The 16,567-nt window shown below is 40.8% G+C and overlaps 3 protein-coding genes across 7 annotated transcripts in view; 1 reads left to right on the plus strand and 2 right to left on the minus strand.

Annotated features, from left to right (window-relative positions):
* Positions 1-2,208, minus strand: part of FBXL13 (F-box and leucine rich repeat protein 13) — an 82,279-nt gene extending 80,071 nt beyond the window's left edge. For 3 of the 4 annotated variants that reach the window (XM_077338080.1, XM_077338082.1, XM_077338079.1), the window contains exon 1: positions 1,965-2,208. In XM_077338080.1, coding sequence (XP_077194195.1) covers positions 1,965-2,039 — 75 coding nt within the window. In that variant the 5' untranslated portion in view covers positions 2,040-2,208. Of the gene's footprint in view, positions 1-1,472; positions 1,619-1,964 lie in introns of all 4 variants that reach the window. The other variant, XM_077338081.1, reaches the window with a different exon arrangement.
* A 10-nt stretch (positions 2,209-2,218) lies between these two features.
* ARMC10 (armadillo repeat containing 10) lies at positions 2,219-11,835 on the plus strand. 2 transcript variants are annotated; one of them, XM_077338088.1, is made up of 6 exons: positions 2,219-3,567; positions 5,566-5,711; positions 5,897-6,031; positions 7,906-8,082; positions 8,914-8,985; positions 10,427-11,835. In XM_077338088.1, exons 1-6 carry the CDS (start codon positions 3,279-3,281, stop codon positions 10,673-10,675), a joined length of 1,068 nt encoding a protein of 355 aa, XP_077194203.1. In that variant the 5' UTR covers positions 2,219-3,278; the 3' UTR covers positions 10,676-11,835. The 2 variants fall into 2 exon arrangements, with proteins under 2 accessions (XP_077194203.1, XP_077194202.1); XM_077338087.1 differs by having other exon boundaries at positions 2,222-3,567; positions 5,563-5,711.
* A 19-nt stretch (positions 11,836-11,854) lies between these two features.
* The window catches only part of NAPEPLD (N-acyl phosphatidylethanolamine phospholipase D), a 31,639-nt gene continuing 26,926 nt past the window's right edge, over positions 11,855-16,567 (minus strand). Inside the window, exon 5 of the mRNA XM_077338089.1 lies at positions 11,855-14,309. Coding sequence (XP_077194204.1) covers positions 14,181-14,309 — 129 coding nt within the window. The 3' untranslated portion in view covers positions 11,855-14,180. The remainder of the gene's footprint in view (positions 14,310-16,567) is intronic.

Here is a 16,567-nt window from a genome sequence, read left to right on the forward strand (position 1 = left end):
AGAAATTATATTTTGGGACCTAAATGCCTTATGCAATTATAGATGTTAGACAGAAGCTGAATTTAAGGTAGATATGTTTAAGAAATTAGTAAGTTACACATTACTGCTGTTTACTTCTTCTAGTCAAAAACTATACAAATTATCAGAAGCACAGACTAGAGCTAGACACTTGTTCTCAGTCAACTGCTTGACAGTTTGAGGGTATCTGTGGGTTTGGTGCATTTATTGTACATTGTTGTTGTTAGGTGCGAAGTCGTGTCCGACCCATCGTGACCCCATCTAGTATTCTTGGGACTTTCTTCCCCCAAGACAGTTGAATTTATTTCTTTAGTTACACCTCCTAGTTCTACATCCCAATCCTCTTTAAACTTTAGTTTGACAACTAAGTGGCATTTTAAGTCTGTAACTGCCACCTACAGCCTGTACACCCACATTGCACTGAGTATGTGACTATATACATTGGCTATATTCTTTTGAATCAAGTCCCTAAAACAATGTCAATACTATCAGTTGTCTATCACATGAGATTTGTTCTAATGTTTGTATTTTCCTACTGCTTCCATAGAATATATTCTCATACTAAGCATAACTGTTTTAAGCTTATCGCTACTATTAATAGGACAACAGTCAGTAGACTATAGGAACTGATGTTATTTGATAGCCTGAAAAGCTCCATTGTTTACATTGTAACACCAGAATAATACTATTGTTTCCCTCACTGTCTTCCAAAGAATTTAGAACTGAATTGTCCAAATATGGCTACTACCTCCATAGGAGAATATTTTTCAGTGTTGTTCAGGAAAAGTTTAATTATTCATTCAGACTTCATTCAGACAGCACGATTTGGCATATTTCAGGAAATCAAAAACATAGGAACAGATGCTTAATCTTCTTTCTTTAAGTCTGACATATCTGGAATGGACCCAAATTGTGTTATATGTACAGATAATATGTATGCAACATGTTCCCACCTATTTTACATGCCTCAGTGCTGTCAAGTCACACTGAACCTATGACAACCACATCAAGGACCTTCAAAGCAAATGAGCAGAGGTGGTATGCCATTTCCTTCCTCTGCAGAGCCTTACCTGATGGTCTCCCAGCCAAATCCCACCTAAGTTTCTGAGATTTGATGAGATCAAGATTAACTATGCTTCCTTTCTTCCCTTCCAATTATTTTACTGTGGTTAAAAGCCTGGGAGTCAGTTGTGACTTGGCATCATTTACATATTTAAAAGGGTGGGAGCATTCCATGTATGCTGGGTTGGTGTTAACTGTTTTAGCAAACTTAGCATGCCTCAGTCATTAGAGATGTAAGTTTTTCTCTAAAAGAGACAAATGGTCATTTACTGCAGCTCTGAATAGTATCTTGGCCACAGGGCAACTTCTTACATCTCTGCAAGCATTTCACGACCCTTTGACTCTACTGTTTATCATTTAATGTCTTTGTATCGCCATGCATAGATGCCTACCTAGTGAAAACCCATTACATCAGATGAAGTGAGTTCTTCAACCATGAAGCTGGAACAAAATCAGTTTAGTCTTCAAGGTGACCCTGGAGATTCCTGGTTTTGTATGTCATCAGACTCTTTTTCTTCTCAGCCTATTTAACCCTGCACTGGAGGAGGTGCATAATTTTAACAGAAGACAACTCCGCTACCTTGCCTTCTTGCAAGTGGTACACAGAAGTGGCATTTTTACTGATTGTTCATTGGAGCTTTTTTTTTTTTTAAAGGCCACTCCTGTATATCACATGCCACTTAAAACCAGTGAGTGAATAATTCATCCCAGAAGAAAAAGTAGATGAAGATGTGATAATTGAGGGGAAAAACAAACCCAGTGCATAAAGTCCCTGTGGCCAGAATAGATGCCAGAAGGGCACCCAAAGAGGGTGGAGGCGACCTTCATTCCCCCTGGTACATCTCTCTTTCGGTCAGCCTCTGGCTAACTGGGGAAGCCTTTACCTCATAGATGTCGGGTATGGAGTGCTTCTTGAAGTAGACCCTGAGCGCGGGGTCCGTGTTTTGAAAGGCAGCCATGGCCCGGCCGAGCAGCGTCTTGCTGCAGGGCTGAGGTGGGGGGACTTCGCCGTCGTTCAAAACCCCACCGGGTTCTGACCCCGCAGCTGCCGCTCGTGGTCGCCTAGCGACGGGGCTGCTCTGCTTCTCTCCGGCCAGGCCACTGCCGGTCGGCCAGCCAGCTTCTTTCCTCCCCCGACCCCCCCTCCCCCCCATTCGGCCTCGGCGGCCTCCCGGGGTGCAGAAGGCGAACGAGAGCGGCAAACGGCCGGCCTTCCAACGGGCAGAGGAGTTTGCCGGAGAGGGGAAGCTTCGGCTGCCCCCTTCTCCCCGCCCTAAGAAACAGCGGCGGCTCCCGCAGGACAGGCAGGGGAGACAGTGCTACGCCGGTGGAGTTTCTACCTGTCGCGCGGCCGTGTGTGCAGAGGGATGAAAATAATGTCAATCTTAAATGGGAGAATAACGTTCCCTATCAGGCACGTCACGCGAGTATTTGTGCGGACAGAGACTGAACGTGCAGCGAACTCAGGGGAAACTCAGGACTCGTTAGGGCGTCTTCGGAGACCTCTGCTGCCTCCCCTCGTCCTTCTCCTCCATGTGGCGGCGAGACCCTCTTGCGTATCTTCCGCCTCTCAAGAGCTCTGCCAGAAACAAAGATGGCAGCGCGGGACCTCGGGGAATAATAGCCAATGCTTTTGTAGCATGCGAAGACAATTTTCCGTGGTGGGTTTGGGAGGTATTTTGACGGCCGGTCTCCATGCCAGCGCCGTGGCGGAGAAGCCATCAACTCCCCCCGCCCCGCCGCCCCCTTTTCGCTGAAATAGGAGTCTTGGGATCCCTTAAGGACCGGCTTATTAGAATTGTTCTTCCAGGGCATTGGGAGGAGTCCCGGTCGCGGTTCCTGTCACAGGATCTGGCACTGCTTCTCAAAACATGCTTTGGGGTTTTCGTGTTCGGACTTCCCTGTGACATATATACGTATATTTCCGAGATTTGCGATCTATCTATCTATCTATCTATCTATCTATCTATCTATCTATCTATCTATCTATCTATCTATCTATCTATCTATCTATCTATCTATCTATCTACCTACCTACCTACCTACCTACCTACCTACCTACCTACCTACCTACCATCTTTCACTCCTGCAAACTTTCACAAATCTCGGGGAACTTGAAACAGGGAGCTCTCAGCACCCGTCTGGAGTGACTTCAGAACCCGTCTGCCTGACTTCAGAAGCTGGTTTCAGCTTTGGCAATGGACCTGAGGAATTCCAGAGGGTCCCTGATAAGAGGGGGGCTGTTGGGGCTGGCGGTTGGGGCTGGTGTCTGTTACTGTGTTTACAGAGCAACCTCCAGAAAGAAGAGAAATGAAGGAGCAGAAGAAGCAGGCCTGAAAGGAGAAATCATCCAGAAGGAACATGAGGACAGACTATGCTCCACTTCTTGGGGGGAAGCCCAGATAGCCACTCCAGAACAGGCCCCAATCTTGGATGATAACATTTTCTCCAGCACAAGGCAGAAAGATTCTAGCTGTCTCCAGCAAGGTAAGGCTTTAGTCAATCTAGACTACAATGGACTACAATGCTGGCAGGGGCTCATGGGAATTGTAGTCCATGAACATCTTGAGGACCACAGGTTAACTACCCCTGATATAGAGCTATGAATGTCAACTGATGATCTGAAAGCATAAGGTGGGACACAAACCTTTTGAGTGTAAAAGAGAAAGAGTTCAGCAGCACCTTAGACTAACAAAATTTATGGCAGGTTAGTGGGTCCCATATTGCCTAGGGGTTTAAAATTGAGTATCATATCTGGAAAGGTTGAAGACGACTGAGAAAAAAATTATGATTTATGTGTATTGTTTTCTTTGCTTAAGAGTCTGACTGGCCAGACAGTTTGGCTTATGGTCTTATGATAACGAGTCCCCCAAAGAAGGTGATTTGAAGTTCATCTGTATGAGGATTTCCTTTGAGCTTTTTAAAGAGATGCTCTTCTGCTTTCATGTGAAAGTAGGTTTAACATGGCAATACCACTCTGATATTGTATTAAATCTCCTGTTTGCATTCCATAGTACAATTGGATAAGTAAATTTGTGTTACAGATTGGGAGTATCTGATGACACCTATGGATGGGATAAGGTAACCTTTCCCCCCTTTAATTATTTGAAGTGATAACACACATATGTTTTCAGTCCCGAACAGTGACAATAGCACATTCTTTTCCAGTCCCTGTGCTGAAAGTTCTTAAATAGCAAAATCATCCTCAGGTGGAAGAGCTCCATCGTGCAGGCCCTGTAGAACTGTGTCAGCTCTGACAGGGTCCTCAGCTCTTCCAGGAGCTCATTCCAACAGGTGGGAGCCAGGATCAAAAATGCCCTGGCTCTGGTTCAGGCACACTTCCCATCGGCCAGGAATCACCAACTTATTAGTACCCACAGAGCAAAGTGCTCTGCAAGGGGCATAAAAAGATAGATGGTTTCTCAGATATACTGGACCCAGACTGCGAATGGCCTTAAAGGTTAATGCCAAAACCTTGAACTTGCTTCAGAACACAACCAACAACTGATTCAGCTCTTTTAGCACTAACTGAATATATTTCCATGAAAACCCTCACAGCCGTATTTTGCACCAGTGGTAACTTCTGTGTCAAGGTGAGGGGTAGGCCCATGTAGAACAACTTAGAAGAAGAAGAGTTGGTTCTTATATGCCACTTTTCTCTACCCGAAGGAGTCTCAAAGCGGCTTATAGTCGCCTTCCCTTTCCTCTCCCCACAAAAGACACCCTGTGAGGTTGGTGAGGCAGCTCGGTCAAAACAGCTTTATCAGCGCCGTGGGGTCACCCAGCTGTAACCCAGCTGGTTACAGAAGTCTAGCCTGGAGGTGAGTTGCATGGATCACTGGCCAGGTGTTCTGCAGCCAGATAGGGTGCTAACAGCCTCGGTGCAGGTGGAAGAATGCTAATTGGACTACTCTTGTGACCTGTGCCTCCATTGCCAAGGAATCAAAGATCACCCTCAGATTCCTGGCCGAGGGTGAGATCCCTAATTGCACCCCATCTAGTCAGGAGATGTGCTTCCTGATCTGACCCTTTCCTTCCCAGGTAGGTAGGAAGGAAGGAGTCAGGCCTGCCATCCATCAGGAAGTAGATTTGGATGTTATCCGCATATTGGTGACAGCTCAGCTCAAAACCTCAGATCAGCTGGGGAAGAGGTTGAACAGTGTAGGGGAGAGTATCACCCTCTGCAGTACCCATAAGGGAGTTGGTAAGAATGCAAAAAATTCTTCCACAGTAGGACTTTAAAGGCTAACATGCATCAGATATCTGAGGAAGGGAAGTTTGATTCCCAAACACTTGTACCCTGGAAATCTTCTTGGTATCTAAGCTGCTACTAGACTCAAATCTTATCCATATAGTAATAATAGTTCTTGTAGAGTCAGCTCCTCCCATGCTACTCCAGCACACTCCCTCCTCTTTGCTATCCACTCCGTTAAACATCTGCTGTGAAAAAATTGCTGTGGTATGTATGTTTTCCAATACTAGCAGGTATGAATTTCCCAGCATCTCCTGATGGTCTAGAAGCAAACCACATACAGAGTCTTATTTATTTACTTGAGTCTATGGAGGATCCTTTAATTCAGGAACAAGCCTTGATTACACTCGGCAACAGCGCTGCATTCTCTATCAACCAGGTAAGTATTGTTCTATACCAGTACACAAAGAAAAGGGAATACAAGGGACAGAAATGAGGATTTCATTGCAGTTGTTTGCAAGTCAGGCCAAATTTGCTTTGAAGTTAAGAGGAATTGTGCTAGACTTTAGGAATTTAAATTAAGACAATTACTAATGATATTTTCTTTCTCTTTAACTTATATAGGATATAATTCGAAATTTAGGCGGCCTTTCTGTTATTGGAAGCATGCTTTCAGTTCCAGCTGATAATATCAAAGAAAAAGCACTGAATGCTCTTAATAATTTGAGTATGAATATTAAAAATCAAGAAGAGCTAAAAGTAAGTTAAAATTAAAAACAGAAATAAAAAGATGTCAACTTATAACAAAGTAATAAAGAACTTTCAGAGCAATCCAGCACTTTTTTGCATGGTTGACTTACTCCTAATTTTCTTTGTAGTTGATCCACATAACAATTAAAAATAACATCAAAATCTGCTGACTTCCCTATCAAAATCCACCTAATTAAATTCCACTGTTGAGTTATATTGCATGCCCTTCCTCCCTTAAGAAGAAAGACAGCTTTGCGAAACTTTGTTTTTAGTTTTTAGGTTTTAGAATGTTGAAACTTAACTTCATTTAAATTTCTATTTTTTGATATGTAAATTATATTGTTAATAGTTGTTAAATCGCCCTGAGCCTTTGGGGAAGAATGGAATATAAATATAAATAAATTAGAATTGGTTTGGGCATAGTTGTTCTGTGCATTTTCACAAATGTGGAATAAGTTTATTTTCTTCCTTCAATAATGAGAACATTCAAGGGAAGGTACTGTTGTCACAGCACCCCTTTTTAAAAAATATTAAAATATTTAATATTTTAATAAAAATAAAAAATATTTAATATTTTAAAATTTAAAATTAAAATATCAATATATTGCTGGAATGTTTGTGTCATTTTATGGCTGAACCACAAACTGAACCAGGAGGTTTGACATGTCTGATTTCAACAGCACTAGATTGCTGATTACTTTGGCCACCTCATGAGAAGAAGGACTCCCTGGAGAACAGCCTAATGCTGGGAGTGATTGAGGGCAATTGAAGAAGGGGACAACAGAGAATGAGGTGGCTGGATGGAGTTACTGAAGCAGGTGGTGCGAGCCTAAATGGACTCCAGGGAATGGTAGAGGACAGGAAGGCCTGGACGATCATTGTCCATGGGGTCGCGATGGTTCGGACACGACATCGCACCTAACAACAACAGATTCCTGGTTTAGTTTTAGTCGCTTCTTCATAAATTGTAGTTGTAGGGCTTTATCTTTTTATTTCTTATATATTTCTATACCACCCTCCCTTTTGGCTCAGGGCGGTTTACACAAAACGTATGGATAGTACAGTGCAATTCATAACATCAGGTAAACAACAATAACAATAAATACAATAAACAACAATCAAACTACAGCTCAGTACCTAGGGCATTACTACTTCCAGCTGGTGATTTTAATGCCAGGATTAGGACCAGCAATGGAGCTTTTTTATCAGCAGGGTTAGCTGATCTTTCCAGGGTATCCAATCTACCATTATGCATCAGAGATCTGGGAACAGTATTTCTTCTCTATATTTGGTAAGCCCTCTGAAATGAAGTCTGAGAGAGTGCTCTTAGAACTTCCTGATGCTAATATCTGGCCTCTGGTTTTACCAGAGATTTTTTAATTAATTAATTTTTAATTAAGCAATGGCTTGATTAAGTTTTTTAATTAAGCAATTGCTACCAGGTAAGGAACCAGATCCAGATTTTATACCAAGCAGTTGGCCCCCATCTTCACTCAAATTACTAAATCAGGAATCATACCTCTGTCCTGGAGATGTGGTAATTGTTCCCCTATATTAAAAAGACCTAAATCTGACCCTGCAATTTACTGCTCAGTAAGGTGCTGTCAGTGGAGGAAAAGAGTCACTGCATTCTTTAATGAGTCTTCTGAGATATCCACCTGTTTGCAAGCCAGACAGGGCCAAAACTGGAGATTGTGAGAGAAGCTCCGCCCACTAAGGGTCAGTAAAAATTGATGGCCCTGCCTGCCTTCAGGGGAAGCTTCTACCCATGAATCATGACTACCCCACACTGAAGAAATTAAAATTTACACTGTAAGTCCTTAATAAGAACATACTGGTTATGTGTGCTGAAATGTTTTTTGTCTGTTTGTTTTCCCTCTCAGAGATATATTACCAAAATCTGTGAGGAAACCAGTTCCTCTCCCTTGAACTCTGAGCTGCAGCTGGCTGGTCTTCGCTTTTTAACCAATATGTCTGTTACCAATGACTATCATTATATGATGTCTAGTTCCATTCCATGCTTTCTCTATTTGCTTTTGGATGGAGATGAACGAACGCAGGTATTATATATGGTCATAGAAGACTAGATGTAAAATCTTGAACATGCTGTTTTCTTCTGTGACTAAGTTCAAGTGTAGTTTTCTGTGTTTGTTTCTGCTTACTCTAAGAAATAATAGATGTGTATATTATCAGAGTAGTATCTGAGAGCCAAAAAATTAATTTTCTTTCCCAGTAAGAATACCTTTTTGAATACATTTAAAAATAAGTGGGAATATAGAAATTTGGCCTTTTCAAGCTGCAGGGTTCTAGCCAATTTTTAGAGGGAGGGGGGGCATCTATTTAGACTCTAACTAATTAAATAATTTCAATCAGAGCAGGGAAGCAATTTTTTGTCATTCATCAAACTGGAGTCCATCTTTTCCTGTACACCTTGTCTGGTTGATCATAGTAACACATTGTTGCCACAAGATGGCACTTTTTGTTTCTCTGTTTATAAAAGCAGAGTTTATTTTAAAACTGAGTAAAATGCATTAGCTCTTTGAGAGTACCTTCTCCTCTATTGTTTTAGCTTTATTTTAAAGGTTAGTGGAGGTGAGCTGGTGGTCCCAGAAGATTAAAAATGCTGATCTGCCTCCTACTTGTATTGCAGCTTTGGATTCAGATTACCCTTTGTTACTCCAAGTAACCTATGGCACTGCCTGTCCCATGCCTGTTGTCTCAGAAGCCAGTCCTTCTGAATTCAGTGATACTTACTTAACAGTTAGTATGTTAGGATTGCAAACTAGGATGCGCCTGTGGGAACTGTTGCCCGAAAAGGAAGTCTTTGGGTGTTTTCACAATAATTTCCAGTTACATGGCTGAGTAAAATAAACTTCCCCCTCTTATTTTAGACTCAGGTTCTCAAAGTGCTTGTGAATTTATCAGCAAACCCAGCTATGACAGACCATCTTCTCAGTGCTCGGGTAAGACTACTGTTTTCCTTTGCTTCCTCTGGAGATCTGTGTCGTCTTGTATTTGAATAAATGTTAGCGTTTTAAAAACTTGCTTTGTTATTGCTGGTTGAGAGAGTGGAGATGGGGCATAATCCATATTCCAGCTGCCATTTTGAAGATCCTTCTTCCCTCAAAATAAATGATCTTCTGAGTATGAAAAAGAGCTGACCTCAAGCAGATCAACCATTAATTACAAAAAATAAGAGCTCACAGAAGAGTATGTCATGATGGATGTACTCGCTTTTATCCCTCCTAAACATATACCTTTTGAATGTTCTCAGCTCTGACAATGGCAAATATTCATGAAACTGTATGCACAGAAATATTGACGTTTGAGTACTTTACCTATATTGGTTTGTGTATATCTAGAAACAAACCACTCTTAAGTGTAGGTCCAGTTTATACTGCATCTTTAATCTTTATGAAAGGAGTACATAGCAGTTTCCCCACTTCATATTGTGTTATCAGAGTCAAACCAAAAAGATTGGTGAGGGTCAGATGATTATATGCAACCAGAAATACTGCTAAGTGATCAACTGTAAGCCAGAATACTGCCTTGTGCTGCCTCACAAGTGCAGCAGCAAGCACAGCACCAGAGTCATTGCCATGACCAATGTCGACCAATGTATCAACCCTGATGTTTACTACTGGTTCTAGATAACCTTTATGTGAGAACTTTAATTTCTAAATAAGTAACTTCATGAAGTAGAAAGAAATGAAAGCATCAACAACGAAAGCAAAGTCAGGACTAAGGAATAAAGCATGGAACAAACAATATAGGAGTTTGTTTCTCCCCCCCCCCCCATGGGAATGCAAGCTAGGTGCAGTTCAAAGGAGACAAAACAGAAATAATCAGTTGGCTATTCAGGACATCAGACCTGGGAACTAAGAGGCACTACAAAAGGGAGAGGTAGGAATGTGTGGGAAGGATAGGGAGTTGTAAAACATAATTGTAGAAAACAACCTTGGGGTGTCAAACCAGAGCATCTGTGTTACATCAGGGCAAGACAGGTCAAAACATCACTTAGCAGGCACAGAACCCATCTATAACTGAATTAAAATCATTGCAGAAAACCTGGGGATTCTGACACATTACACCTCTCCACATTAAAAAAACACCTGTGTGCAAAATGAATGGCTTATACTATTGTGGGTTTTTAGTAAGAACACACACTTTTCCTGGGCTGTTAAATTTAGATTCCAGTGTTTAAAATATTTTTCAAGAGGTAAAATATAAGCCAATACTTTCTCAGGAGGCAGGATGTAATTTGGACTGGTCTGACACATTCTTAACATGCCACCAAAAGTTTGTGTGATTTTTTAGAAGCCATTAATTTGTATATTTGGAATAGTTCACATTTATTTCTCACAATTGTGACCAGCTGTTTTTGTGTCCTTGTTAATCCTCTAGGCACCTTTCCTGTTATCCCTGTTTGATGGTTGCACCAACAAAGAAGTTTTACTCAGAGTTCTAGTTTTTGCCACAAATTTGGCACAGCATATGAACAAAGAGAGTGCTATTGCCTCACAACACAGTGAAGATTCAATTTTTGCTATGATTTGGGGAAATTCAACTCAGTGTACTCAAAAACTGGCATCTCTATTACACCATCAGGATGCAGAAGTCAAGAATCAAGTTGCCAAACTAATAATGCTGTGATTTATCAGACTGTGAAATGTTAATGTTTTAAAATCCTGAACTGTATATTTAAAAATGTGAATTTCAGTAGCCTTTTTATATATATTGTAGAATACGTATGCACAAAAGACTCTGATCTGATACTAAACATTTTGACCTTGTGATACTGCTCCAGAGATGTGGAGTCAGGTCAGCAGAAATTCCAGGTGGAGGCAGAACATTCTTCTCCAGAGAAATGGGTAGTTAAGACATTTTGTCTACTGGTCCAGCCTGTTATGCTGGGACATTTACTGGACTGCCACCAGACTGTTTTGTAATGGATTATTATAACTGTGCTATGCACATTCCAAGCACACTTAATTTATTGTTGTGACTAAATTTAGAATCAGGCTAGAAGGAAGGACTGAAGTACATAATTATTTACACTTTGCTTAATTTAAATTTGCACACACTCAGCATCTTTCTTAAACCGGGCTGTTCTATCTGTACAAAACCCTCCTGGGCTATTGATCTCTGCTATACAGAATATTCAGTTATACTGGGCTATCACTTGCAACAGAAGCATTAGCACACTGAAGCTTTTACCGTAGAAAGAAAATGTGCATAGCATGTAGTATTAAATACAGTAGAGCTGTTGTACTGATTAAACTGTGGAATGTCTAATGCAATACTTCTGCAATGGCAATAAAAAACTGTGAAGCTGCAGAGCAGCATAAAATATCATTTAGGAAGAGAGGCAGAATGGCCAACTGTATCTTTACTTGCAGGGTCCAATTGCACCTTTAAGACCAACAAAGATTTCTCATGTACACATATGCTCATGCCTTGAAGAAATCTTTGTTGGTCTTAAAAGTGGTATTGGCCTCAATTTTTGTTGTGCTTCTTCAGACCAACATGGTTATCCACTTGAATCTATTTACTTGCAGGAATGATTTATGTTGTTCAGAGTGCCACTGGTCCTCAGCAGGGGATGAATAACTGACCATGAGATTAAGAGCTCCGGCTCAAAAAAGGAGTCATTGTAGAAGTGGGGAGAACATTCTAATGCAGAAGCCTGTTTCCTTTGATACAAGCTGCATACTGGAGCATAAGCTAGTGTTTGGAGTGAACAGGAAATCATAAGAGATTATGCAGGAAATAACATGTAATCAAATAGCAAATAAAGTTTCTGAGAACAAGCATTAATCTGTATTCTGTAAGTTAGTTTTGCAGATTTGGCACAGGTTTATTTGATCCTATTTTACAATACTAAGAAGTCATCATGCTTTCAGTTCCATAAGCAGTCTATACACATTTTTCCCATCAGTCTGCTAATATGTGTTAGGAACTTTCCAATAGTGTGTGCATCTCGGAACTAAGGAAAAGAAAAAAGGCTAAAGACTTCCATGAACACCAAAATGATTTTTTCAGTTATACAGACATTATTTGACAACCAATTTCTCAAACAGAAGCATTCAGACTTTTGATAAAGAGTAATTTCATAATGACAATACAGTGCAGGTACAGAGATTCTGGTTAGCAGTAAAAATATATTTGTGAGGCAAGTGTCAGTTCTATTTAAAGGCACACTTCATTAGATCATGTTAAAACTTGTTTATTTTTATTTGAAAATGTACAAGCATTCAGTAAATTCAGTGTTTTGTTTGAAATGTGCTTTAGCAATAACTGTTGGAAGACTGTCTCAAAAATCCTATGATTTCAATAGCTTTGAAGGCACAGGATATGTCAGAATTAATAATCTGAAGGGTGGAGGACTTTGCACTAAGGCGACATTAATACATTTATTTCTACTTACAGTGTGGTTAAAATACCCATTGTAAGACTCAACTTCCATCTTGATAGTGCCATTATCTTTTAAGATGGAATACTGAGCAGTTCTTAAAATTACAACCTAATGCAATAAACCTAGTCAGAATTACCTGAAGTACCATTTATTCTGTCAAAACAAAGGTACAATCCTATTCATCAGGGAGCAAGTCCCACTGAACTCTGCCTTACTCCTAAGTAAACCTGCCCAGGCTTGGGCATGGGTCTGTTTTACAGGAGACTGAATTGTCCTAAACAGTGTTACCAGAAATGCTATCCAATCAGAATGGAACCCACAATCCCAGAACTGCTTTTAGGATACAAGGGCGAGGCCAGTACCCAGCTGTGGACACTCAGGAGCCGTCATTTTCAACAGAAACTACTGGAACTCTATCCTCCATTGAACATGATTGGTAGAAAAGCAGGTAAAAAGATACCCGTGGCCTCTCCCTGCTGGCAGATAATGGTTCTGCAAGCCCTGGACATTAAGTGTGTATATGACGCTACAGGCTGAGGTCCATGCCTTTCAGTGCATGCAAGCTAGGCATTCATTGAGGGAGATTTTGCTCAATTACCACAATATTTGGGTATAGATTTATACAGAATCCTATAAAAACTGCTAGTCTCTGGCTGTGACCCATCATGTATCAAAATCTACACGGGCATACAGAGTTTGCAGGAGTATATTCTGCTTCGGTTGGGAGTGGGAAACAATAATGTTGCTTAGTCATCCAATGCTGGAAATTGCAGTATCAAAAAAGCCCTGAGTGCACATGCCCTGTCAACCAACATGTAATTCCCAGCAAGTGACCTGTGTCAGTAGTGCTGTGTAAACAATATTTTAAAAGATGAAGCTGGCTTCCACACGGGCAGGTTTGTGTGGTTTCCTTGCTGCAGGTGAAGCTGCTGATACAGTACAGTGAAACTGGGCTTCTACATGGCAGGTTTCCCCACAGCTTCCCTGCTCCAGTTTCCCAGCTGTATCCATTCCCATCTCCCCCAGGCCACTGGGGCTTTTTCCATAAGAAAAAAACCCTTGGCAACTGAATATTATTTCAATATAGCTTTATGTGAGATTCCTTGAATGCCCGACTTTCATTTTTTAAAACCAGTCTCTATGCACTATAAATGAAAGCCGAACTTGTTCTATATATTTGTCACAAGACAACATTGATACAAAAATACTCAATTGCCAATTCCCCCACACCAAAAAAAAGCCCTCCAGTGGCGCGGGGGGGGGGGGGGGGGCTTTGGCCACAGTAGGGCCAGTAACGGGAAATGGCTGCCACATGGATTGGAAAATGGGAATTTTTCCACCCACACAATAGCCAATCAAGTTTTAGTGTGATCCTTGCCAAAAAATCATACCACAGCAGGTTCAAGAAAGATCAGAGAAGGGTTGGGGAAACCCAGGAGGTACATGAATAAGCCTGGGGTAGATAAACCCAGGTGGAGATGGCCCAAATCACATTTTATGGGCTTCTTTACATAATATTTCTAGTCAAGTTAATCTAGTTGTATAATTTGATTTGGTTTATTAAAAAGTTACAGTTTTATAATTAGGCTGGTATGCAAGGGTTTAAGGAACTGGTAGATCATCCACAAGCATATCTGAAGTTTTAAAAACCCAGTTTAAATTTTTACAAAAACATGTTACCAATCTATTTTTTCCTGCTTCCAGTCAAGAAGTAACATACAAAACAGCTGAAGGCTTGTATTTTTATTCAAATCCATCATCACTGGTATTTAAGTCTCGAGATTCTCCATGCTTTAAGACAAAGAAATCTTCGGTTTTCAGACCGTAACTATCAAGAGCTTCCTTCAGTTTAGTTGGAGGGTCCAAGTAATACTGTGGAAGGAACAAGACAATGTCAGCATTTGCCTGGGCCTACCCTGACTCCAATCAGCCAGTGAGATCCAATCAACCGACTGTAGCTTGAAAACTGGCTCCTCTAATATGAATTGGCTGTGATAAAGCACACACAAAAGGTTCGGCTACTGAGTGAGCAGTATATTATCTGAGAGTCAGTCAGAGAGTGAGTGAGGAATACAGACTTGGGAATGCCGATATGGACATGATGCTTTGCCAAGTAAGCTTCTCAGATGTTACACAGCTCACAGGAATATACCAGTTCCATGGGCATTTGTTTAGACATATTATGATCAATTTCTAACATAAAACTGTTCATGGGAGACCAGGTGGGGAGGGGAGGCAGATGGACAGACGACTACTTCCAGCATACAGTATATGATATTTTGCTTCTCCAATAAATAAAACATTTGGAATTGTATTTATTTATTTTCAATTTATAACTATATTTTACAAGTGTTGAAATCTAAAAAAATAGAAAGTAGTAGGGATCTATGTCAATAATATAGAGAGGACATGTACTGCAGAGATTTTAAATGACTCTAAGGCAGGCTTTCTCAACCAGGTTTGCGTGAAACCCTGGGGCTTCTTGACAGCCTTGGAATGGCTTCCTGATCATATTCTGCATGATTGCTTCAGTTATGGGGTTTCTCAGAGCCTGAAGAATGTTTCGGGGTCTCTCAATGGTAAAAAAAAAAGTTGAGAAAAGCTGCTCTAGGGATATCATGTATCAGTGGTGAAAAACTGCAATGCTTGATCATCTAAAATAAAATCACATTTATAGATTGTGCTACTGCTTTTTCTGACACACATGAAATGCACTCTTGATGCAGAATAAGATTATAGCTGACAGTGGTGGTCCTAGACAATACATATTTTAGAAGGTGGGCTCCAAAAAGAAACACTTTAGAAACATTGGTTGGGGCTACACCAAACAGATTTCTCTTGACCACTCAGCAAAACTTTAGAATTTGTTTTTAGACAAGAGAGCATTGTACAGTATATATTGACCACTGAGGAAGAACCCTGTGGGTTGAAACGTGTTTGGTCTGTTCTTCATGGGCAGTTAGAGATGTATTGTTTTTACTTTGTTTTAATCTATTATTGGTGCACTTTATTAAATATTTGTAATAATTTTTATTTGTAATAATTTTCCTGGGGAGGAAAGCTATGGCAAAGCTAGACAGCATCCTAAAAAGCAGAGACATCACCCTGCCAACAAAAGTGCGTTTAGTCAAGGCTATGGTATTCCCGGTTGCAATGTATGGCTGTGGAAGTTGGACCATAAGGAAGGCCAAGCATCAAAGAATTGAGGCTTTTGAACTCTGGTGCTGGAGAAAACTCTTGCAAGTCCCTTGGACTGCAAGGCAAACAAACCGGTCAGTCCTACAGGAGATCAGCCCTGACTGCTCCTTAGAAGGCCAGATCCTGAAGATGAAACTCAAATACTTTGGCTACCTCATGAGAAGGAAGGACTTCCTGGAAAAGAGCCTAATGCTGGGAGCTATTGAGGGCAAAAGAAGAAGGGGACGACAGAGAATGAGATGGCTGGATGGAGTCACTGAAGCAGTAGGTGCAAACTTAAATGGACTCCGGGGAATGGAAGAGGACAGGAAGGCCTGGAGGATCATTGTCCACGGGGTCATGATGGGTCGGACACGACTTTGCACCTAACAATAACAACAACAAAATAATTTTTAATATTGTTTTAACATTGTTTTGCAACCCAACTACTGCTGAATTCACCATAATTGCCATACTCAAGCACAAAAGACAAGTTTTACATCAAATATATGTTTATAGTTAAGAAGTGCTTATAAAGTAGTGGGACCCTTGGTTAGGAAAGATTAAGCATTGCCACAATCCCTTAAAGAATTGGCTATTAAGAAAGTTCACCTATGTTCAATGTTAACTGGTTGCACATCATTTAAATAATGTTGCTCCAGTTGTACTGGTATTTTCAGCATTGTGCTACGGCTTCAGGAAAGAAAGCTTGGAGGAATGTTTATGAAACTGAATTGTGCCTCAGATCAAGTGACAGCACAGCTTTGTTAACCATGCCTAAAGTAGGAAATTATTTCTGCACAGTCAGATGTGCATGTTAATGTACAAAAGGAGGAAGATGCCTGAACCTGAGAGTCCTTCTCATACACATGAATAAATGCAGGAATTTCAGAGAAATGAGCACTTTACACACAGCAATTTACAAACAGTACCCAAACCAGTAAAGTGGCCCT

The sequence above is a fragment of the Paroedura picta genome, chromosome 5 (assembly GCF_049243985.1).
Source record: "Paroedura picta isolate Pp20150507F chromosome 5, Ppicta_v3.0, whole genome shotgun sequence".
NCBI classification, from domain to species: domain Eukaryota; kingdom Metazoa; phylum Chordata; class Lepidosauria; order Squamata; family Gekkonidae; genus Paroedura; species Paroedura picta.